We start from the raw sequence: 25216 nt of genomic DNA, 5'->3' as shown, positions 1-25216 counted from the left end.
AAAACTGGCTGGGTGCAGTGGCTCATACATATAATCCTAGCAGTTTGCGAGACTGCGGGGGAGGATCACTTGAGCCCAGGAGTTCAAGACTGGCCTCGGCAACATAGAGAGACCTCCTCTCTACAAAAAAGAAGGAGAAGGAGGAGGAGGAGGAGAGGGAGAGAGGGGGAGGGGGAAGCAGAGGGGAAGGGAGAGGAAGAAGAAGGAGGAGGAGGAGGAGGAGGAGGAGGAGGAAGAGGAGAAGGAGAAGGAGAAGGAGAAGAGAAAAAATTAGTGAGGTAGCGAGGTGTGGTGGCACATGTCAGTGGTCCCAGCTACTTAGGAGGCTGAGCATTATGTAGAAAATGGGATTATAGGCCGGGCACCGTGGCTCATGCCTGTAATCCCAGCAATTTGGATGGCTGAGGTGGGTGGATCACTTGAGGTCTGGCATTCGAGGCCAGCCTGGTCAACATGGTGAAACCCTGTCTCTATTAAAAAATACAAAAATTAGCCAGGCGTGTTATTGGGCGCCTGTAATCCCAGCTACTCAGGAGGCTGAGGTAAGAGAATCACTTGAACCTGAGAGGCAGAGTTTGCAGTGAGCCGAGATCACACCACTGCACTCCAGCCTGGGCGACAGAGTGAGACTCCTTCTAAAAAAAAAAAAAAAAAACAAACAGATGAATAGAGGTCATTATGGTAAGTGAAATAAGCCAGGCACAGAAAGACAGACATCACATATTCTCACTTATTTGTAGGATCTAAAAATCAAAACAATTGAACTCACAGAGAGAGAGTAGAAGGATGGTTACCAGAGGCTGGGAAGGGTAGTAGGGAGGAGGTGGAAATGGTTAATGGATACAAAAAAGTACTTAGAAGGGATAAATAAGATCTAGTATTTGATAGCACAACATAGTGTCTAAGTCAAAATAAGTTAATTGTATATTTAAAATAACTAACAGTACAATTGGATTGTTCTTAACACAAAACATAAATGGTTGAAGGGATGGATACCCCATTTTCCATGATGTGATTATTACACATTGCATGCCTGGATCAAAGCATCTCATGTACCCCATAAATATATATACCTACTATGTATCCACAAAAATGAAAAATAGAAAAAATTAACCTTATAGGGTTAAGGCATCTAAATGAGTTGATACACGAAATTTGCTTCAATAATATCTGTATGTGTTCAATAATGTTGGCTATCGTTATGTATACCTTTAAAAAATCAACAGGTTGGGGCCAGGTGTGGTGGCTCACACCTGTAATCCCAGCACTTTGGGAGGCCGAGGCGGGTGGATCACCTGAGGTTGGGAGTTTGAAACCAGCCTGGCCAACATGGTGAAACCCTGTCTGTACTAAAAATACAAAAATTAGCCAGGTGTGGTGGTGCACGCCTGTAATCCCAGCTACTTGGGATTCTGAGGCAGGAGACTTTCTTGAATCCAGGAGGTGGAGGTTGCAGTGAGCCAAGATTGTGCCACTGCACTCCAGCCTGGGCGACAGAGTGAGACCCTGTCTCAAAAAAAAAATAATTAAATAAAGTAAATAATTTTTTTAAATGGCAAACATTAACAAAGAATTCTAAACAACCATGTAGGCCAAATTCAGCACATAGGTGATCACTTTACAAAATCAGTATAAAAGAATAGTTGTCATGAGTAAATGGTGAGCTTCCTGACACAGAAGGTAGTCTAATACAGTCTTCGTGACATCCAGAATCTTACAGAAGGGATTCCCGCATTAGGGAGGAGGTTTCAAAGATTATCTGTACAAAAAATTCTAGAATCTTAAAATGATAGAAAATTTCTCTGTAGGGTGACAAGCAAGGCAGAGCTGGGTGGGAAATTGCTTGTGTTTGAAAACTAACCCCAGACTGCTACAGTTAAGTACAGCAAGATTCCTGCTTCCCATGGCTTCACACCACATAGCAGTTCCTGCTCTGGGCAACCAGGCTGGTCTACACAGATAGGGCAGACATTCTCCTTTAGTGTTATTTGGAATTTGGGGAAGTGTCCCCTTTACCCAGAAAGATTGCCCTTGCATATCTGTGTCTGAAATCTAAAATCTGAAATTTCATCATGTTAGACGATATTCCCCAAATCTTCTATCATTCTTTTTTTCTTTTCTTTTTGGAGATAGGGTCTTGCTCTGTTGCCCAGGCACTGGTATGATCATATCTTGCTGCAGCCTGAAAATTCCTGGGCTCAAGTGATCCTCCCACCTCAGCCTCTAGAGTATCTGGGATTACAGGCATGCACCATCACGCCCAGATGATTAATTTTTGGTAGAGACAGGGTCTTCCTATTGTGCCCAGGCTGATCTCAAGTAATCCTCCTGCCTTGGCCTCCCAAAGTGTTGGAATTACAGGTGTGAGTCACCTGGCCTGGCCCCAACCAAGTAAACAACAGTTAGGGTGGGAACGGAGCTGGGTATCTTCTACAATTTCCCAGATGAGAATCTTGTAACACAATTAGCTCCTAGCTCCTGCAGGTGATTAATTTACAGGCTGGATTTCCTCCAAGACTTGAAGTAGGGCAGGGTGCCACTTGGCAGGGAAGGACTGGGTATTGGGTAGAGATGGGGGTGCTCGCAGGAGAAGGATTTGCTGAAGACAAGCTTAACCTGCATATATATATTTTTTTAATTTTTTTTTTTTTGAGACAGAGTTTCACTCTTGTTGCCCAGGCTGGAGTACAATGATGGGATCTCAGCCCACCGCAACCTCCACCTCCCAGGTTCAAGTGATTCTCCTGCCTGAGCCTCCCAAGTAGCTGGGACTACAGGCATGTGCCACCACGCCTGGCTAATTTTGTGTTTTTAGTAGAGATGGGGTTTCTCCATGTTGGTCAGGCTGGTCTCGAACTCCCGACCTCAGGTGATCCACCTGCCTCAGCCTCCCAATATATTTTTTAATAAAAATATTTTAATATATTTATATTTTTAAGAAAAATAATTTTAATATATTTAAACACATACATATATGTATATATGTATGTATGTGTATATATCTATCTTTCCAATCAGACTACAGCTCTGGGAATCTTCCCTATGGCTGCCAATTTAACAGCTTTCCCCCAACATAGACCTCTCTCCACAGCCCTTCTACCTTCCTTTCAAGTCCTGACACCTGGTAGAAACTACTAGAAAATTTAAAACAAAACTAATAAAAATGAAATCATGTCTTTTGCAGCAACACTGATGGAACCGGAGGCCATTGTCTTAAGTGAAATAACTCAGAAACGGAAAATCAAATACCATATATACTCACTTACAAGTGGGAGCTAAATAATGTGTACACATGGAGATAGAAAGCAGAATAGACATGGAGACTTGGAAAGGTGGGAGGGTGACAGGGAAGCAATGGATGAGAAATAATCTGATAACGGTGGTTACACTAAAAGCTCAGATTTCACCACCAGGAAATATATTGATATAACAAAACTGCACTTGTACCCCCTATATCTATAAAAATAAATAATAAATAAATAAAGCAAAACTATATGACATCTAACATTTTCACAGTATTCCTGGCTAATATTTCCAGCCAGGCTTGATTATAGCTGTAAACTAAAAATCCTAAGCCCCCCCACCAACTGAATGCATCCCCTCTGGGCTAAGGGGACCCCAGAAAAAAACCTTAAACTAAGCTCCTGGCCATAACAGGATGGGAGGTCAAACACACATCATTATACTCCCTCTCTTGTATGGTTTGAACACAACTCATCAGCATTACTGTTAACACAGAGATCATAAGACTAACAGAACAGACTTTTTGTGGCAATAAAATACCAAGTTATAAAGAGGACATAAGACCATGCCAGGCAAAGGCTAAGTCATGCAGCTCTACACTTAAAGAATAAACTGTCCTAGGCTGGGCGTGGTGGCTCACACCTGTAATCCCAACAGTTTGGAAGGTGGAGGCAGTAGAATTGCTTGATCCCAGGAGTTCAAGACCAGCCTGGGCAACATAGTGAGACCTCATCTCTCCAAAAGAAATCAAACAATGAGGATCAATTGAGCCCAGGAGGTTGAGGCTGCAATGAGCTGTGATCGCACCACTGCACTCCCACCTGGGTGACAGAGCAAGACCCTACCTCGAAAAATAAAAAAAAAATTTAAAAAGAATAAACTGTGTCGTAACTGCCACAGATTTTTCTTCTTTGGTAGCTAAACAAGCATTGGTCTCAAGATAAGCAATATTGATAGTTGTGAATATTAAACAATTCGCAATTCATCCAGCTCACAAATGTTAACAATCCCTGTTCCATCTGCCATAACTACAGCTTTGATTGGAGAAGAGAGTGATTTCAGTAACTTTCTCCTGATCAGAGGACCACCAACCACAGACTGGTTCTGGCTGGTTTACAGAGATTGCGTACCTGCTTACCTTTGTGTTCTGAAAAGAACTTCTGAAGTATAGGCCTAATTGTAATACATTTAAATCATTTAAAGGGGTGTACAATCTTTTGGTTTCCCTGGGCCACATTGGAAGAAGAATTGTCTTGGGCTACACATAAAATACACTAATGCTAATGATAGCTGATGAGCTAAAAAAAAAAAAAAAATTTGCAAAAAAAAAACACCTCATAATGTTTTTTAAAAGTTTATGAATTTGTGCTGGGCCACATTCAAAGCCGTCTTGGGCCACATGCAGCCCGCGGGCTGCAGGTTGGATAAGCTTGATTTAAATGCTAAATCTCCACCCCAAAGTTTATATGGGTTGTATGTTACATGCATGTTTATTCAATATGCGTGTGTCAAGACCACCTTCATGAATATTCATAGCTCCTCCTGTAATCTGTTGAATATGTATGTTTAGCCAACCCATTCAACAGAAAGCGTCTACCCCAACCCCTCCTTCAAGGTGCCTGTCTCTGGTCTTGGTTGGAGGCATGTTTCTCAGCCTGTGGGATGGCCACCTTGCAGGCTGTAACCCTTTAGAAGAAATAAAGTCTCCTCTCTCCTTTTCCAAATTTATACACTGTTATTTTTTTTTAAGTGAACAAAGCACAAACCACTGATATTTACAATACCCGGCAGCTGTTGATTCTGTAGGTCATGAATACTCAAGGTTTTCAAGTTTGTTACAGATGTGATGTGCCGCTCATCTTCTATGGTGAGGGGACTGGCTTCCACCATGAGAGAACAAATGTTCTTACAGGTGCTGAGGACCAAACTGAGGCTTCCAGCCACACCGGCACATCTCTTTATTTGCAGCCTGAGGCTTGTGGCAGAGCTGAATATTTTCCCCAGATATTTGATATCTTGCTTATTCAACTTGCTGAAATCCCGGAGTGTGACCTCCAGAGTCCTGAATTCCTGCTTCCAGTTGAAGAACAAAGATACAGCCCTGCTGGGAATGTAGGTTTCTGGGGCCTCTTCCATGTGGATTCCGCCTGTGTCTTCTGCAGCCTTTTCCTGTGAAGCCATAGCTCCCCCATAAAAGTCCAGTTTAATGAAGTCTAGAGCACTTGCACAATTGGGCAAGTGTTCAAAGAAGTCAAATAAGTAATCGGGGATGTTCCCTGAGTTGATATATAAGCTTTTACCTTGAAAGAAAGCTTCAAATTCTTGGCTCAGGGCTGATTTGGATGTACTCTCTTGATATAAATGGATGCCACACTCTACAAAGGAATTGATGTTTATGGCTTTCAGAATTTCTTGCTCAGTGGTGTTTTTCACACTTTGCAAAGATTCCTGTCTCCAGAGAGGCCTCTTGGCGATTGAAAGCCCGAGAAGGCAGCCATGTTGATACACTGCTGCGAGGTGCTTCATAACAGCCCTGGTGGCTTCCACAGATGACCCACAGGTGTACCGGAGCAGGCTGCTATAAGTGGATGTAATGTCCGAAATGGAAACCATTTTCTGCAAGTAACCGTTCCCCTTGATCACCTCCTCTGGCTCACAAGACGTCAATAAACTGCTGAGTCTTCGTCCTGCTGTGTACTCCTGGAATGACTTGTGAAAGAATTTATACTTTGGCTTGAACCTTTGAGCTGTGTATTTACAGAGGAGCCCAGTTGTCAGCAGGACATCCTCATTCACGCTGGACACATCCTCCAGTTCGAAATCAAACTTGTGGGAGAACACACCCTCCAGAGCTAGGTCTCCACAGTGGTCCAGGCTCCGAACGAAGTCACTTGCAGCCACACCTTTATGTTTGTGTTTGTTTTTCTGTATCAACAGATCATAGAAGGTATGGAACAGCGTTGTTTGTGTGTGAGAATGGAACTCACTTTCACCCATCTGGATTGCACAAGTGATGACCACAAAGAGAGGGGTCTTCATGAGATTCCTCAAGCACCTGGATTTCTGAATTTGGAGCAACAAGCCTTCAGCAAGCTCCTTGATCAGCACTTCTCGGATGAGAGCCTGGGCACTGTCTTCTGTCATATCCCCCACCTCAGCAGTCAGGGCACCAAACTGCCGTATGTGCCTCAGGCACTCAGTGGTGGTGGTGACGATGACCATGTTCTTGAAGCGGTGGTTTTCCTTTATCAGGGCTTCGATTTCTGGGCAGTTCTGGGGCTTGAATTCATTGTAGCCATCAAGAAGGAAAAGAACCCTCTGCCGTAGCTTCAGCAGCATGGCCATGAATGTCTGCTTCCTGATTGTGCCAGGTATATCCAGGAGTTGCTCACAGAGGGTTTCAAAAAGTCCACCCTGGGCCCTGCTGAGACGGAGGAAGAAGACGAATTTGAACTTGGTCAGAGCCTTGCACTTTCCGGAGCCCCAGAGCATGGCAATTCGCTGCAGCAGAGTGGACTTCCCTTTGCCAGATTCCCCTTCAATGATGCAGGGGCTCTGAAGAGCCTGCAGGAGGCCATTCAGGGTCAGCTGCTCCACGCGATGATGGTGTTGGTCCTTCCTCCACAGGACAGGTTCTGTGAAGGTGCTTTTCAAGTTAAAAATAATGTCAATATCTTCACCAAGGGGATAGAAGTTCAGAAAAGATGGGGTATGGTACAAGTCCTTTAAATCCTGAGCCAAATCGTCCAAGTCTCCTTCTGATGTCTGATGAAAAAGACCTATTAGAGAAGAGGTGATGTTAAAGAGGACCCAATTCTGTGTCTCCTCAAAACCTAGAGTTCAGGAGGATGAATGGGGGGATGAGGCTGAGAATCTGCCATTGGTGAATGTAATGTCCTTTCCCAGTTCTGAGCTGGCACAAAGGGTTCTGTCTGCTCCCCCCTTTCCCCAGCATCCTTTACCCCACTCCCCTTTTTGCTTTCTGTTTCCTCCTTTCCACAACCAAATCTTATAGCAGCTGGTTGGAAAAGGGAGGAGCTTGTGTTTGGGTTAAGGAAAGTAAAGAATTGGGCAGAGAAAGATGGTTAGGGATAACTGTCAGCATATTAGGCCTTCACTCAAGTAAAATCTGTCGTGACCTTATTTACTAATTAAAAAAATAAAAACAATATTTTATGAAACATAGAATCATCGTCCTGTGTCAGTCAGGCTGTCTTTACCAGGAGGCCTGGACATGGAGTAGGTAGTTGGCTGGGCCTCTCTCCCATAGGTAGATCTCATCCAACCAGGGAATGCTGAGAACCACCGCTGCATTGGCAGCTTAACTAGTGTACTTATTGTCCAGTTTTATCTTGCAGTGAGACTATACTCAATCATTTATTCCCTGGCCCTGGGGTTATTTGTTTGGCTTCACCATCAATTGATCTACTATGAGTTTTTCTTAAAATCATCTAAGCTTTTCCTTAGCAGGAATCAAAGGCCACTGCCAGGTGATATGAAGAGAAGGAGAAGCAGAGGCTCTCGTATGGGGATGATGGATCTTTGTTATGGTCTATTGCAGAAACAGATGCAAAACTAACTGATACTTACTTTGTCCATTCAAGTCCTGAAATAGAGGATAGTTCCACTCCTCAAGGGATTTAAGAAAGAGGTTACAGGACTCTGAACCCTTTTTCAAAATCATGTGAATGATCCCTCTAGCAGCATCCTGCTCCACCTTCTCGCAGCAAATGATGTTTACTTCTTCGCAATTCAGAACATTCCATACAAATAGGTCATCTGTAATTTGCTTTATAACAGTCATTCCCATTCTTTGAATAAGGGCTTGGCTATTGTCCTTTATGAAATTCACTGAGGAGATGGGGAGAAATATACATATTTATTTATTTATATAAAATGTGCATATCCGGCCGGGCGTAGTGGCTCACGCCTGTAATCCCAGCACTTTGGGAGGCCGAGGCGGGTGGATCACAAGGTCAGGAGATCGAGACCATCCTGGCTAACACGGTGAAACCCCGTCTCTACTAAAAATACAAAAAATTAGCTGGGCACGGTGGCTGGTGCCTGTAGTCCCAGCTACTCGGGAGGCTGAGGCAGGAGAATAGCGCGAACCCAGGAGGCAGAGCTTGCAGTGAGCTGAGATAGCGCCACTGCACTCCGGCCTGGGCGAAAGAGCGAGACTCAGTCTAAAAAAAAAAAAAAAAAAAAAAAAAATTGTGCATATCAGCATCAGCATCTGTCTCCAGAGCATTAGGGCCATGCATTTTTTTCCTGTGGGCATCTCCTGAGTTATGGAGATGCCAAATACCTGAATTCCAGGCCTTCAAGAAATGCTCTGCAAAGCATTTTTTTTTTTTTGAGACAGAGTCTTGCTGTGTTGCCCAGGCTGGAGTGCAGTGACGCGATCTCGGCTCACTGCAAGCTCTGCCTCCTGGGTTCAAGCAATTCTCCTGCCTCAGCCTCCTGAGTAGCTGGGATTACAGGCACGCACCACCACGTCCGGCTAATTTCTGTATTATTTGTAGAGACGGGATTTCACCATTTTGGTCAGACTGGTCTCGAACTCCTGACCTTGTGATCCACCTGCCTTGGCCTCCCAAAGTGCTGGGATTACAGGCGTGAGCCACCGTGCCCGGCCTCTGCAAAGCATTTCTAACCCCAGAGTTACTGATGAGCAAGATGGTTTTGCTTTGGTGAAGAAGTAAGGTGAGTTATCTTGTCCCTCCGATATAAAGCAGTCCCCAGTGAGGTCGTAGTGGTAAGACCGTTGGCTTTAGAATAATGGCACTGGCCTAGGATCTGCCACTTGCTACCATCTGTGTGACCTTGGCAAGTCACTAAGCCTCTTTGAGTCTATTTCAATTACGTGCTGCTGGCTGGGCGCAGTGGCTCGCGCCTGTAATCCCAGCACTTTGGGAGGCCGAGGCGGGCGGATCGCCAGAGGTTGGGAGTTTGAGACCAGCCTGACCAACATGAAGAAACCCTGTCTCTACTGAAAATGCAAAATTAGCCAGGCGTGGTGGTACATGCCTGTAGTGTCAGCTACTCAGGAGGCTGAGGCAGGAGAATCTCTTGAACCTGGGAGGTGGAGGTTGCAGTGAGCCGAGATGGTGCCATTGCACTCCAGCCTGGGCAACAAGAGCAAAACTCCATCTCAAAAAAAAAAAAAAAAAAAAAAAGTATGTGCTGCTAAATGTTTCACAAACTGGCCCTCTGGAAGTAAAGGCCCTAATTTGTAGCATTCACCAATCCCCGTGGTATAAGTATTCCTACCGTGGCCTATTTCAAGCTAACAGCGTATGTTAACTGGCCAACAAAAATCCTGAAAATTCAATAATCAGGTTTCACATCACAGTAAGAACCAGCTCCAGCACACTGGGGATTCCTCATCTGTACAATGGTGTCAAGAACAGTATTTAACTTAGGAAGTTGTTACAATAATTCATGTATAGTATCTCATACAAAGTAATAACTCAATATATGTTAGCCTTTATTCAGGTGTCACCAGACAAAGGAAGAGCACATTGTATCTCCCACAGACTTTGGTCTTTTCTGAAGAGTATCACATCAAAACATTGGTTTTTATCCAATGTAAGCTCTTTCGCCTGGTCTTGAGGGTAGCTGTGTCCTTTTTGTGTCTGACTCTGCAAGGTCTAATTCTGAAATGTAGACCACACCGTACCCAGGCACTGTACCCACGCTATGTTTGTGACAGCTTGGAGAAATGTCTTCCTGGTTTTTAACTCTCGGACACCGTCTGCACTAGATTTCTTCCCGGGCTAGGCTAGTCCGGGTTTTTTTTTTTTTTTTTTTTTTCAGACGAAGTTTCACTCTTGCTGCCCAGGCTGGAGTGCAATGGCATGATCTCAGCTCACCGAAAACTCTGCCTCCCGGGTTCAAGCAATTCCCCTGCCTCAGCCTCCCAAGTAGCTGGGATTACAGGCATGCGCCACCACACCCAGCTAATTTTGTATGTTTAGTAGAGATGAGAGTTCTCTATGTTGGTCAGGCTGGTCTCGAACTCCCGACCTCAGGTGATCTGCCCGTCTCAGCCTCCCAAAGTGCTAGGATTACAGGCGTGAGCCACCACACCTGGCCGCTCCTGGCTTTCAAACCTGTGTCGACTGATCAGAGAGGGAATGCACTCCTCTCAAAGACCCTAGAACCTCTCTGGCCTGAAATGCACCATCAATCACTCCAAGCACCAGGACCCCACCCCAGCTGTCCTTTCTCACCACTGCAGAGCTCTACTGCTGACCTCAGCCGGAATATTCCCTGTCTACATGTCCTGCAAGAGAGTCCCATCTCTCTCCTTCTGGGTTCTCATCTGTTCTCTAGCTTCCACATCATCCCTACGGAAGTAACCTCTAAGTCTGTGTCCCATTGTGATCTTCAGTTTAGAGCTAAAGAAATACAGCCTCAGCCGGGCGCAGTGGCTCACGCCTGTAATCCCAGCACTTTGGAAGGCTGAGGTGGGCGGATTATCTGAGGTCGGGAGTTCGAGACTAGTCTGACCAACATGGAGAAACCCTGTCTCTACTAAAAATACAAAATTAGCCAGGCATGGTGGCACACGCCTGTAATCCCAGCTACTCAGGAGGCTGAGGCAGGCGAATCACTTGAACATGGGAGGCAGATGTTGCAGTGAGCTCAGATCGCGCCATTGTACTCCAGCCTGGGCAACAAGAGTAAAACTAAAAAAAAAAGAAATACAGCCCAGAAACGCTTAGAGACCCACACACACACAAGTTCACAGCCTAGCCTTCCTAAGACTACCTTTCTTCACCTATAAAATGAAGACACATTATTTAAAAGGCTGTAATTATTTAAAAGACTCATTATATTGAATAAGTCACATAACTCTCATACACAAAAATGTCTTAAAATTGGAAAAGTGGCTAGGCGTGATGGCTCACACCTGTAATCCCAGCATTTTGGGAGGCCGAGGTGGGTGGATCATGAGGTCGGAAGATCGAGATCATCCTGGCTAATATGGTGAAACCTCGTCTCTACTAAAAATACAAAAAATTAGCTGGGCACGGTGGCACGCGCCTGTGGTCCCAGCTACTCAGGAGGCTGAGGCAGAAGCATCGCTTGAACCCAGGAGGTGGAGGTTGCAGTGAGCCAAGATCACACCACTGCACTCCATCCTGGGCTACAGAGTGAGACTCCGTCTCACAAAAAAAAATTAAAATATATATATATATATATAAACAGTAAGATATTATTTTACTATGTTATATCTCCTTGTATGTAGACAATCATACTCCTTCCTTATCAAGTAATTAGGTGGAAAAAATGCTGCTCATTTATTCATTAATTATTCATTCTTTTCAGAATATCTCTTTGTCTAGACCAATGCTTTTCAATAGAACTTTCTGTGATAATGAACATGTTCTCTATCTGCATTATACAATATGGTAGTCATTAGCCACATGTGACTACTGAGTACTTGAAATCTGGCTACAGTGACTGTGCAACTGAAGTTTACATTTTATTTTATTTAAATTCACCTTTAAATAGCTACAGAGGGCTAGTGGCTGCTATTAATATACTAGATAGTGCAGGTCTACACCCAGTCATTTAAAGTGGAAGGAGCTACCTTTTGGTTGCCACTTAGATCTACACCATGTTTCTTCACAATGAGCTTGACATGTGTAGCTCTCTGCTGTCTGGCTGAACAGGTGATGAGAATTAACAGTTTAAAACATACACCTGGTCACTCTTTGTGTAAGTCCTATCCTATCTGTGGTTCTGCCTTTTATCACAGGTTACCATATTTGTAACTGAATTCCTACAACAACAGAAGAATATTTATTGGTAATTCCACATATGACTGGTCAGAGGAAGCCATGAACTGATTTTCCGTTTAACATCACCAGTATTTGGTAGCAGACTGTGTAACCAGGAAGATGTTATTTCTCATATACTTACTTGTTCTGAATGAAAGCTTCCCACCTTTCTATAACTCAATAGAAAATATTATTTCCAAATGGAAAGGTCAAAGGTGATCCCAATATTGTCCTCTTTTTTCTGTAAAACTACTCTTCATTCTGTAAAACAAACAAAACAGAACCAGAGACTATCAGGTGGAGGGGCTGGTGCAATTATCTAGGTAATGCCCCGCTTTTCATAGATGAGAAAATGGTGACCCAAACCAGATAAAAACTTGCTCAAAGCCCCTGGCTATTCATGGCCATGCCCTAAAGAGAACCCAGGCGTCTGCACTCCTGGCCTAGAGCTCTAAACTATGTTCAACTGGAACTTTGCCCTTCTCTTCAAAGTTTCTTCTCATTTCTGCTGTTCAGAGCCAAGAAGGCAACTTGGAATTAAATGTCAGAAGACAGTATAAGTGTCAACATGAATGGTGCAGAGGGTACGTTCTCTCCAGTATTTCTAGGAAAGAGTATATGAACTGGAATCATCCAGGGAGGAAGTTTTCATGGAGGAGACAGCACATGAACCAGGTCTTAAAGGATAACTAGGGCTGGGCGTGGTGGCTCACGCCTGTAATCCCTACACTTTGGGAGGCCGAGGCAGGCAGATCACCTGAGGTAGGGAGTTCGAGACCAGCCTGACCAACATGGTGAATCCCCGTCTCTATTAAAAATATAAAAATTAGCTGGGCGTGGTGGCACACGCCTGTAGTCCCAGCTGTTCGGGAGGCTGAGGCAGGAGAATCACTTGAGCCCGGGAGACGGAGGTTGCAGTGGGCCGAGATCGCGCCACTGCACCCCAGCCTGGCAGACAGAGCGAGACTCTGCCTCAAAAAGAAAAAAAAAATGGATAAGTAAGATGAGGCCAGGTAGTTGGGCTGGGGTGGAGGTGGAGGTGAGGATGTACAACGCCTTGCAGGTGAGAGGATGAGATCAGGGAGTATGCAAAGGGGAAAAGTTCTCTTGTCCTCTTCGCAGGGCGTGTGATGGGGGTGTGGCTCGCTTCTTCAGTGCCCGCTGCTCAAACCTCTAGGGGAGCATACAGATGGGCGGGCTGTGGGGTTCCAATCCCACGGCAGTGTCTAGTGGTGAATGTTTACAGCTCCTGAAGCCCCAGTGGGTGTGTGTTACAGGGTGCTCTTTTAGTTTAGCTGTCCGTAGGCGGCTTGTGTTAGCTCAATGCGACCCCTGCCTTATTGCAAGGACAGAGGGCTTTCTGTATTCCGGGGTTCTTGCCTTGGTGTACCGGAGGAATTGGATCACACGTGGTCTTGGAGAATGAGCGCAAGGTTTTATTGAGTGGAAGAAGCTCTCAGCAGATGGGGTTGCCAGAAGGGAGATGGTTTTTCCCCGGAGTCAGACCGCCACCAACTCTTCTCCAACCCTCCAGGCCAAACTCCGCGTCATTCCTCTGGTGGATGGCCCGCTGGCTCTTCTGCCAGCATTCTCCCTTCAACGTCCTCTCGATGTCCAGCTGCTTGTATCTTCTTCCGCCGATGTGTTCCTCTCGACGTCCAGGCGCTTGTGTGTCTGCCTGCAAGGGTCTCCGGGATTTTTATAAGCATAGGATGACGGTGTGGCAGGCCAGGGGGGTCTTGGGAAATGCAACATTTGGGCGCCAAGGCAGGAGTGCCTGTCCTCACCTAAGTCCGTGGGCACAGGCCTGGGGATGGAGCCCTTGCCAGGGACGCGCCCTTCTCTTCCCAGCACTTCCCTGCCCCCCTTCCCTATAAATATGAGTAATTGAGGAGACAGACAAAAGGAGTTATGCTTCCAAGGTACAAAGGCGAAAAACTATGGAAAGCCTTGTATGCCAAGATGAGGCATTTGTTCTTTATCCTATCAGCAACTGGGAGAGATTATGGTATGAGGAGTATGTTTAAAGTGATGTTTTAAGATAAGAAACGATTTCAATTTCCTGGTATGGTCCTGTCATTTCATCCTCCTAGATGCTTTAAAAGCAACTTCCTTTCTCCCTTTCCCCTCCACACACTCCGAAAAGCAGGTGCCCGGAAGCCTCTGAGACTGCTCTGTGTGCATTCCCAAACCAAGTCAGATGATTTACCCCGGCTCCTCATACACACATACACGACCCCCTGCATCAGGATGAAGATGCAAAGTCTGAATTAAAGACAGCATGAGAGGGCAGACAGGAAGAGAACTAGAATCACTGGGTGGAGAGAAACAAAATGGGAGCTATGTGAGTGTGATTGCGATATGTGAATGGAGTTGGTTTGGGAACTCATGTTATCCTAACATTAAAACTCTTTCTTTGAGACAGGGTCTCACTCTGTCACCCAGGCTGGAGTGCAGTGGCCCGATCATGGCTCACGGCATCCTTAACCTCCTGGGCTCAGGTGATCCTCCCACCTCAGCCTCCTGAGTAACTGGGACCACAGGTGTGTGCCACCATGCCTGGCTAATTTTTTTTTTTTTTAGAGATAGAGTTTTGCCATGTTGCCGAGGCTGGTCTCAAACTCCTGGGCTAAAGTGATCTGCCTGCCTCGGTCTCCCAAAATGCTGAGATCACAAGCATGAGCCACCGTGTCTGGCCATTACCCTAACATTTTATTATGAACATTTTCAAACATAGAGAAAATCCATCCCTCTATTCATTTATCAATCTATTTTACTTATTTTCTTGCACATTCAATATAAGTTGCAGACGTTAGTACATTTCTATGTCCATATAATTAACTAGAATTCAATATTGGTTTATTATTCTTTCTTAGGAAAAATTCACCTACAGTGAAAGCAGAGATCTTAACCGTACCCTTTGATGAGCTGAAAAATGCTACCTCAAACACCTATCAAGACAGAAAACATTGCCCTCTCCTTAGTATCCTACGCCCCTTCCCAGTCAAATTCCATCTCTGCCACACCCTCAAAGAAAATCACTATTCTGATTTTTTTAAACCGTAAATTAGCCTGTTGAAGAACTTCACATAAACGGAATCATACAGTATGTGCTACTCCTTTCATTCCACACAATGTCTGTGTAAGTCAATCATGCTGTTGCTTGTAGTATAAGTAGTTTGTAACATTTCATTGCTTAGTAGTATTCTACTGTATAAAATACTAGAGTGTATTGGCTGGGCACGGTGGCTCACGCCTGTAATCCCAGCACATTGGGAGGCCGAGGTGGGCGGATCACCTGAGGTCAGGAGTTCAAGACCAGCCTGGCCAACATGGCGAAACCCTGTCTCTACTAAAAATACAAAAACTACCCGGGCATGGTGGCTCATGCCTGTGATTCCAGCTACTTGGGAGGCTGAGGCAGGAGAATTGCTTGAACCCAGGAAGTGAAGGTTGCCCTGAGCCAAGATCGTGCCACCACACTCCAGCCTGGGCAACGACAAAAAAAAAAAAAAAAAACTAGAGTTTATTTATCTATTCTCCTGTTGATGGATGTTTGGGTTGTTTTCAGTTTGGGGCTATCATAAATACAGAACAATGAATAATTTTGTACAAGGGGGTCCTTCCCCACAAAAACTTCTCTAAGAATAGCTTACTTTGACTCTGATCTTTCTAATTTCACAAGCTCTTTGAATAAGGATCTCCTCAGTTTAAACTAGATGCTCACAGCCATGGCAAGTTTGCTGTGAATGTTCCTGTTGTGAGAGTGATAAGTGAGGGTAAGAAAGTCCTAGGTAAAGTTTCCTTTTTATAAAAAGCAGCCCCCAAATCATTTCTTTTCTAATAAAAAGCAGCCTGAAAAATTAAGCTGCAAGTATAGATAAGCTAAAAGCTTGCATTGGTAAATGCCAGTAGCTGTGCCCATAGAAAAAAGCCACCTGGGGGCCAGGCCTATTCAACATGGCGGATCCATCTTCCCTTTTCTTTTTCAACCATGTGTACAGTAGGAACAGACAACGTAGTGCCGGCCAGATAGAGACCCCATCTCCATAATAAAACATAAGGGTGGAATGGCCGGCTTCTTTGTGTGCTATGCAAACATTATACCTGTTCTGACCAATCTCTCAGTCCCTATGTATATCAGACACCACCTTCTCAAGTTCACCTATAAAACCCCATGCATTGGCTGGGCGCAGTGGCTCACCGCCTGTACTCCCAGCACTTTGGGAGGCCGAGGCAGGTGGATCACGAGGTCAGGAGATCGAGACCATCCTGGCTAACACAGTGAAACCCCGTCTCTACTAAAAAATTCAAAAAATTAGCCAGGCGTGGTGATGGGCGCCTGTAGTCCCAGCTACTCGGGAGGCTGAGGCAGGAGAATAGCATGAACCTGGGAGGCAGAGCTTGCAGTGAGCAGAGATCGCACCACTGCACTCCAGCCTGGGTGACAGAGCGAGGCTCCATCTGAAAAAACAAAACAAAACAAACAACAACAACAACAAAACCATGCATTTCACCACAAAACCACTCACTCAGGTTCCCCTCTCTCTCTACAGGAGAGAGAGCTATTCTCTTTTCTCTTTCTTTCGCCTATTAAGCCTCCACCTTTTTTTTTTTTTTGAGATGGAGCCTTGCTCTGTAGCCAGGCTGGAGTGCAGTGGTGCCACCTCAGCTCACGGCAACCTCTGCCATCTGGGTTCAAGCGATTCTCCTGCCTAAGCCTCCTGAGTAGCTGGGATTACAGGTGCATGCCTCTTCACCCAGCCAATTTTTGTATTTTTAGTAGAGATGAGGTTTCACCATGTTGGCCAGGATGGTCTCAATCTCCTGATCTTGTGATCTGCCCGCCTCGGCCTCCCAAAGTGCTGGGATTACAGGTGTGAGCCACCGTGCTTGGCCTAAACCTCCACTCTCAAACTCACTTCTTGTATGTCTGTGTCCTCGATTCCTTTGGCGTGAGACAACAAACATCAGGTATTTACCCCAGACAATGATGCTGCTTCAAAAGCATACCTATTTTCAGAAAATAAAATTTCCCTTTTATGTTAAAACTGATTCATTAACAATATAAAAAAAAAGTCATTGAAATTGGAGCAGCCAGGCACGGTGGCTCACGCTTGTAATCCCAGCACTTTGGGAGGCCGAGGCAGGTGGATCACGAGGTCAAGAGATCAAGACCATCCTGGCCAACACGGTGAAACCCCGTCTCTACTAAAAATACAAGAATTAGCCAGGCATGGTGGCAGGCGCCTGTACTCCCAGCTACTCGGGAGGCTGAGGCAGGAGAATCACTTGAACCAGGGAGGCGGAGGTTGCAGTGAGCCGAGATTGTGCCACTGCACTCCAGCCTGGTGACAGAGCGAGACTCTGTGTTAAAAAAAAAAGAAAAAGAAAGAAAGAAAAAGAAGAAAGAAAGAAAAAGAAAGAAAAGAAAAGAAATTGGGGCAGCTCAGGAGCTTAAGTAAGGGCACATTTTGGTGTCAGGATTACGTTCAAACTACAGCTCTACCACTGACACACTAAGAGTCCTCAATCAAGGGGTAGTGACTGGCACACAGGAAGGACTCAGTGAATGGCAGCAGCTGTAGATTCTTCTCTCCCTTTCTACTTCCCCAAAAAGGGGTGGGTTTGGGAAGAATCAGACCATCCCTGACTGGGTCAAAGTTTAAGTGAGAATAGAAAAAGAGGAAGAAGATAGAGGAAGGAGCTAAGACGTATAAAGTTTTTAATTGCTCTCAAGAACAAAATCAACCCATACACTGAAGCTCATGTAATTTTTCTCAGTTACCCACTGGCATAAAGAATAGGGCTGTGGACCAGGCGTGGTGGTTCACGCTTGTAATCCCAGTGCTTTGGGAGACCTAGGAGGGTGGATCACCTGAAGTCAGGAGTTTGAGACCAGCCTGGCCAACATGGTGAAACCCTGTCTTTGCTAAAAATACAAGAAATTAGCCAGGCGTGGAGGTGCACACCTGTAATCCCAGCTACTTGGGAAGCTGGGACAGGAGAGTTGCTTGAACCCAGGAGGTGGAGGTTTCAGTCATCCAAGATAGCACCATTGCACTCCAGTCTGGGTGACAGAGAGAGACTCCGTCTCAGAAAAAAAAAAAAAAGAATAGGACTGAGACCTGTGTACTCCCCTGGAATGTAGCTATGGCCCTGCAACCCCTCCCCGCAAGCTGTCCAGTGAATAACTGAATTAGGTGGAAGAAGTCCTTTCCCCACATTTGTACATTGGAAAATAATATATATTATATATATAATACATATAACACATATTATATATATAATACATATAACACATATTATATATAATATATATAACACATATATTATATATATAATATATATAACACATATATATAATATATATAACACATATATTATATATATCATATATATAACACATATATTATATATCATATATATAACACATATATATAATATATAACACATATATAATATATATAACACATATATCATATATATAATATATATAACACATATATCATATATATAATATATATAACACATATATCATATATATAATATATATAACACATATATCATATATATAATATATATAACACATATATCTATATATTATATATAACACATATATTATATATAATATATAACACATATATTATATATAATCTATATAACACATATATTATATATTATATATATAACACATATATTATATATAATATATATAACACATATATTATATATAATATATATAACACATATATTATATATTATATATAACACATATATTATATATAATATATCTAACACATATATATAATATATCTAACACATATATTATATATAATATATCTAACACATATATTATATATAATATATCTAACACATATATTATATATATAATATCTAACACATACATTATATATATTATATATAACACATATATTATATATATTATATATAACACATATATATAATATATAACACATATTATATATAATATATATAACACATATATTATATATAATATATATAACACATATATTATATATAATATATATAACACATATATTATATATAATATATATAACACATATATTATATATTATATATAACACATATATTATATATTATATATAAGACACATATTATATATTATATATATGACACATATTATATATATAATATATATGACACATATATTATATATAAATATATAACACATATATTATATATATATAACACATATATTATATATATAATATATATAACACATATATTATATATATAATATATATAACACATATATTATATATATTATATATAACACATATATTATATATAATATATATAACACATATATTATATATAATATATATAACACATATATTATATATATAATATATGTGACACATATATTATATATATATATATGCAGAGAGAGAGAGACAGAGAGAGAGAGATGGAGTCTCACTCTGTCTCCCAAGCTGGAGTGCAGTGGCACGATCTTGGCTCGCTGCAACCTTCGCCTTCCAGGTTCAAGCGATTCTCCAGCCTCAGCCTCCCGAGTAGCTGGGACTACAGGCGCACGCCACTATGCCTGGCTAATTTTTTGTATTTTAGTAGAGACGGGGTTTCACCATGTTGCCCAGTCTGGTCATGAACTCCTGAGCTCAGGCAATCTGCCTGCCTCGGCCTCCCAAAGTGCTGGGATTACAGGCATGAGCCACCGTGCCCGGCTGGAAAATAATATTTAGTACTAATTCTAAAATTGGCATTTTCTTACAAATGGTTACATGAGCTCCTCAGAGAACTGAAGTTTCTCTGGACCCATATAACCCACGTCTATGGGGTCATTCCCACACCTCACAGATAAAATAAGGGAAAGAGTACATATAATTAGGAGCAGACAGGAAGCACACGCAAATGGAAAATGTGTGTGGGCTTTGGCATTGCAGATCTGAATTCAAATCCTCACTCTGCACCTTATGAGGTAAGTATCCCTAGACATGTTACTTAGCCTTTCCAAATCTTGCTTTCCGAATCATGCATAATATCCACCTCCCTGAACTGTTGTGAAGATTAAACATGAAAGTAGTTGTGACAAAGATGGTCAGTGGTGTTATCTGTCTTCCTTTCTAGTAAAAAGGCTCTAGACTAGAATGTTCTTAGGTCTTTAATAGGCTTCAGCAATCTCACATGTTAATATTAGTGTTATGTGCTGAACTGGGCTTCCCCCAAATCCATATGTTGAAGCCCTGAACCTCAGAATGTGACTGTATTTGTAGACAGGGCCTTTAAAGAGGTCATTAAGCTCAAATGAGGCTGTTATGAGAAGAGGAAATTGGGACACACAAAGGGAGATACCAGGAATGTGCATACAGAGAGAAAAGGCCAAGGAGAGAGGCGTGGGGAGAAGCCAATCCTGCTGACACCTTGATCTCGGACTTGCAGCCTCCAGAACTGTGAGAATATAAATTTCTGTTGTGTAAGCCACCCAGTCTGTGGTATTTTAAACACATTAATACGACTAATATTATAAAAGTGTGTGAACAGTTAAGAAGTGTGCTGACCAGGTTCTATCCTAGTTTTGTAGACAATTAGCAGTGTGATGTAGGGCAGGACATTTAACTCCTCTCTACCACATTTTCCACTTCTCAAAGCCAGGCTGCAAGGATCAACTGAGATAATGTATGTAAAGACCCTATCACGAAATAGGTGTCCCATAAAGGGTGATTTCTTTCACTTCTGTCTCCAAATATCAGGTTTCTCATCAGTAACTTGGGACTGATGAGATGGATGGACTAAGTAGTCCACCTGGTTCCTTTCAGCTTTGATCGTCTGTGATTCTAACAACAGTCTTAGCAACAAGAGTGAGTTTCCTGGCCAGGCGCGGTGGCTCACACCTGTAATCCCAGCACTTTGGGAGGCCGAGGCGGGCAGATCACGAGATCAGGAGTCGAGACCAGTCTGACCCACATGGTGAAACCCTGTCTCTACTAAAAATACAAAAATTAGCTGGGGCGCGGTGCCGGGTGCCTGTAATCCCAGCTACTCAGGAGGCTGAGGCAGGAGAATTGCTTGAACCCAGGAGTCAGAGGTTGCAGTGAGCCAAGATTACGCCACTGCACTCCAGCCTGGGTGACAGAGCAAGACCCCGTCTCAAAAAAAAAAGAGTGAGTTTCCTTTCTGTAATGCCAAAAAGTGTTTCCAAAGTCCTTTCCATCTCACAGTAGTCCAAGGGGTACATGTAACCCTTGAATCTGATGAAGCCCCAGCAGACCCGATTAACCACCCCTAAAGGTTTCTTGGCAGGCAAAACCAGCCAGGCATGCAAACCACACTCGTCAGTGTTAAGGCTTTTGTACATCCCAGACACAAGCTTTAACTGAATGTAAACCCAGATTTTAATATTTGGGCCCCAGACCTTAAAAATCCCATTCTCTCTACCCACAGTACCTGGCTGAGCAATCCAATTGCCCTCTTCTTGGGGGACCAAGACATGTTTTTAAAATAAAGTTTCTTTGTATTTGCTTTCCGTTTCAGTGAGGCCTCGAGTTCTTGTAGACGAGATACCTTCTTGTTCTGTGAGAGGACAGTGTACAGAGAGGGGAACTGCTGAGCAGTTCCTTTTTTTTTTTTCAAAGCACAATAAAAGTGGTTTGGACACAAGTACTACCAGTTCAGAAAGGGAAGATGGGTGTAGGCAGGAGCAGCCAGGGAAGAAGTAGGACTTCAGAGTAAAAGATGCAAGAGCTAGAAATTCTGTCAAGAAAGGAATGACTCATTTGTTTCCTGTTTGTTCACAACATATGAATTCTATTGCTGTTGAGTTACTTATTCTATACCTTAAAATGAAACAAAGTCTTTTGAACATCCAACACAACATGTATTTTCTTTTCTTTTTCTTTATTCCTTTTTTTTTTTTTTTTTTTGAAACAGAGGAGTCTTGTTCTGTCACCCAGGCTGGAGTGCAGTGGCACATTCTCAGCTCACTGCAACCTCTGCCTCCCAGGTTCAAGCGTTCCTCCTGCCTCAGTCCTCCCAGTAGCTAAGACTACAGGCATGCACCACCATGCCCGGCTAATTTTTGTATTTTTAGTAGAGACAGGATTTCACCATGTTGGCCAGGCTGGTCTCGAACTCTTGACCTCAGGTAATCTGCCCACCTCAGCCTCCCAAAGTGCTGGGATTACAGGCGTGAACCACCAAGCCCAGCCCCAACATGTATTTTTAATGCTTAACCATGGGAGACAGAGCAGTAAATGAAATGAGCCAGCTTAGTTGGCTAAAGCACACTGCTACTGCATTCAAGGTCATGCTTACCCCTGTACCTTGAATCCCAGAGGACTTCCAGCAGATGTGCTCTCTCAGTCAGCAGGGTTCTGAGCAAGGTCACACAGGGCAAACAGATCACCAGTTTTGGTCCACTCCACCGATGACGCACGGGGACATCCTCCAGAGTATAAACAGCCAGGGGCTTGCACGCGCACACTCACATTGGACATTTGTGTTCACAGACCCCAGGAGGCCAGCTTATACTCAGCTGAGGACTGAAGAAATCTCTCTGCGCTTCTCTTGAGGATGACATTCTTGCTTACTCTTTCCTCTGTCTTTGCACAAGCTACCAGGAACATGTCTTTATGTTACATAACTTCTTATTTCAAAAAGAGCATTCTGACAGTAGCCTATCTGCCATAGAGGGATATCAAAGTTTCCCGGCAAATAAATGTCTACATCCTGGGTTTTCTAAGGGGGCATCAGTGTCAGTGTTTCCCAACTTGTGAGGTGGGTTTCTCTGAAGTGAGATTGAGGGCTACACTATCAGCTAGATTTTTACATTTTAATGAAGCCTATATATAAACATATGTTCAAGAGAAAAAACTGCAAAGACAGCCACCAAAACAGTAATGGTACTTATTGCTGGGGAATACAATTATAGGCAATTTTAAATTTCTTTCTTTGGCTTATCTGTATATTCTAATTTTATTTATTAACTAATTTATTTGTTTTTTATTTTATTTATTTATTTATTTATTTATTTATTTATTTGAGACAGAGTTTCGTTCTGTTGCCCAGGCTGGAGTGGAGTGCAGTGGCTCCATCTTGGCTCACTGCAACATCTGCCTTCCAGGCTCAAGCAATTCTTGTGCCTCAGCCTCTTGAGTAGCTGGGATTTCAGGTGTGGGCCACCACCACGGCTAATTTTTTGTATTTTTAGTAGAGACAGGGTTTTGCTATGTTGGCCAAGCTGGTCTTGAGCTCTTGGTCTCCAGTGATCCACCCGTGTTGTCTTCCTAAAGCAATGGGATTACAGGCGGGAGCCACCATGCCCAACCTGTATATTCTAATTCTTCATAGCAAACACCTATTACTTTTGTACTAATAAATTATGTAATATAGAATAAAAAGGGAAAATGTAGAAATATGGTTGTAGTAGGCTGAATAATGGCTACCCAAATATCCCAGATCCTAATCCCTGGGAACTGTAAATATTGTGTCTTTTCAGATGTGTTCCATTTAAGGCTCTGAAGATGGGGAGAGAATTTTGGATGATCCAGGTGGGCCCTTAATAATGGTCCTTATTAGAGAGAGCCAGAGGGAAATTTGAAACTGACAGGAGAAGTCAGTAAGACCATGAATGCGAGATTTGAGTAATACGGCTATGAGCCAAAAGATGCCAGTGGCCACCTGCAGCTGGAAGAGGCATAAATGGATTCTCCTCTAAAGCTCCCAGAAGGAGTGTGGCCCTGCTGACACCTTGATTTTAGCCCCATGATACTGATGTTGGACTGCTCCTCAGAACTGTGAAAGAATACATTTCTGTTGTTTTAAACCACCCAGTTTGTGATATTTTGTTACAGCAACCACAGTAGACTAATACAGTAGTATTTCATAGTAAAATAAGCAAAATTATATCCATATTTATTCAAGTACGTCTTCCAGGCTGCCTCACCAGTTTCCTTTGCGAGTGGATTTGCAGTCAGGTGTTTTCAGGGCATTTCAAATAGGTAATTAACTAGTAACTTCGGCATCCTATGTTCCAACAGTTATGTCCCCTGCCCTTATGCTCTTCCTCCCAGTCTCTCCCAATGCTTATTATCCTGGGAGTGTGGTAAAGTGGAAATGCCCAGAGCTCTGGAGCCAAATAGACCTGAGTTCAAGTCTGGGTTCCTCCCTGTGACTAATACAAGTCACTTTAGCTTCTTAGCGGTGCGAGGATGGTTCCCCAAGTTGCCCCAGGGTTGTTGTGAATATCAGCTGAGATGCCATCTGTGAAGTACCACATGGCACTAACTATTCTGTGACTTTAAGCATATGTAGCTACTCATGCTTTTCACTCCCAGTTTAATGCGGAGGGAAGGGAAAAGTCACGATACTTTTCTTCCTAGAGGCCTGTAACTCATAACTCCAAAAATAATTATTCCGGAATTCTGTTAGTCTTCTGCTTACATATTTAGTGGCAGAGAAGTCACTGGGCCAAATCAGGTGGGCAGCTTCCTAATATGCCTTAATAAAGAGGGGTCAATTTTTTTTGAGATGGATTCTCACTTTGTCACCCAGGCTGGAGAGCAGTGGCCGCAATCTCGGCTCACTGCAACCTCCACCTCCTGGGTTCAAGCGATTCTCCTGCCTCAGTCTCCCAAGTAGCTGGGATTACAGGCACACACCACTATGCACAGCTATTTTTTTTTTTTTTTTTTGACACAGTTTCATTCTTATCACCCAGGCTGGAGTGCAATGGTGTGATCTTGGCTCACTGCAGCCGCCGCCTCCTGGGTTCACGCCATTCTCCTGCTTCAGCCTCCCGAGCAGCTGTGCTTACAGACGTTTGACACCACGCCTGGCTAATTTTTGTATTTTTGTAGAGATGGGGTTTCACCATGTTGGCCAGGCTGGTCTCGAACTCCTGACCTCAGGTGATCTGCCCACCTCGGCCTCCCAAAGTGCTGGGATTACAGGTGTGAGCCACAGTGCCTGGCCAGGAGGGTTAAATCTTCTTGACTACCTCCTTTAGGAAATAGAAGTACATTGTGCCTATTATCCTCTGCCATATCTATATTTATATTATGTATAATATATTATTATCATTTATATATAAGTATATATTATACATATTACATATACATATATAAATATATCATTTATAAATATAAGTTATATAATATATTTACATATATTATATAAAT

At 43.2% G+C, this 25216-nt stretch overlaps 1 protein-coding gene across 1 annotated transcript in view; it reads right to left on the bottom strand.

Moving 5' to 3' along the window:
* NLRC4 (NLR family CARD domain containing 4) overlaps positions 1-21634 on the bottom strand; it is a 43143-nt gene extending 21509 nt beyond the window's left edge. The window contains exons 1-4 of the mRNA XM_054475629.1: positions 21486-21634; positions 12178-12296; positions 7834-8094; positions 5028-7022 (exon numbers count right to left, since the gene is read on the bottom strand). Of these exons, the coding sequence (XP_054331604.1) occupies positions 5028-7022; positions 7834-8094; position 12178 (2257 nt within the window). The 5' untranslated portion in view covers positions 12179-12296; positions 21486-21634. The remainder of the gene's footprint in view (positions 1-5027; positions 7023-7833; positions 8095-12177; positions 12297-21485) is intronic.
* Between the last annotated feature and the right edge of the window lie 3582 nt (positions 21635-25216).

The sequence above is a fragment of the Pongo pygmaeus genome, chromosome 12 (genome assembly GCF_028885625.2).
Source record: "Pongo pygmaeus isolate AG05252 chromosome 12, NHGRI_mPonPyg2-v2.0_pri, whole genome shotgun sequence".
NCBI lineage: Eukaryota > Metazoa > Chordata > Mammalia > Primates > Hominidae > Pongo > Pongo pygmaeus.
This window is presented reverse-complemented; position numbering and strand designations above follow the sequence as displayed.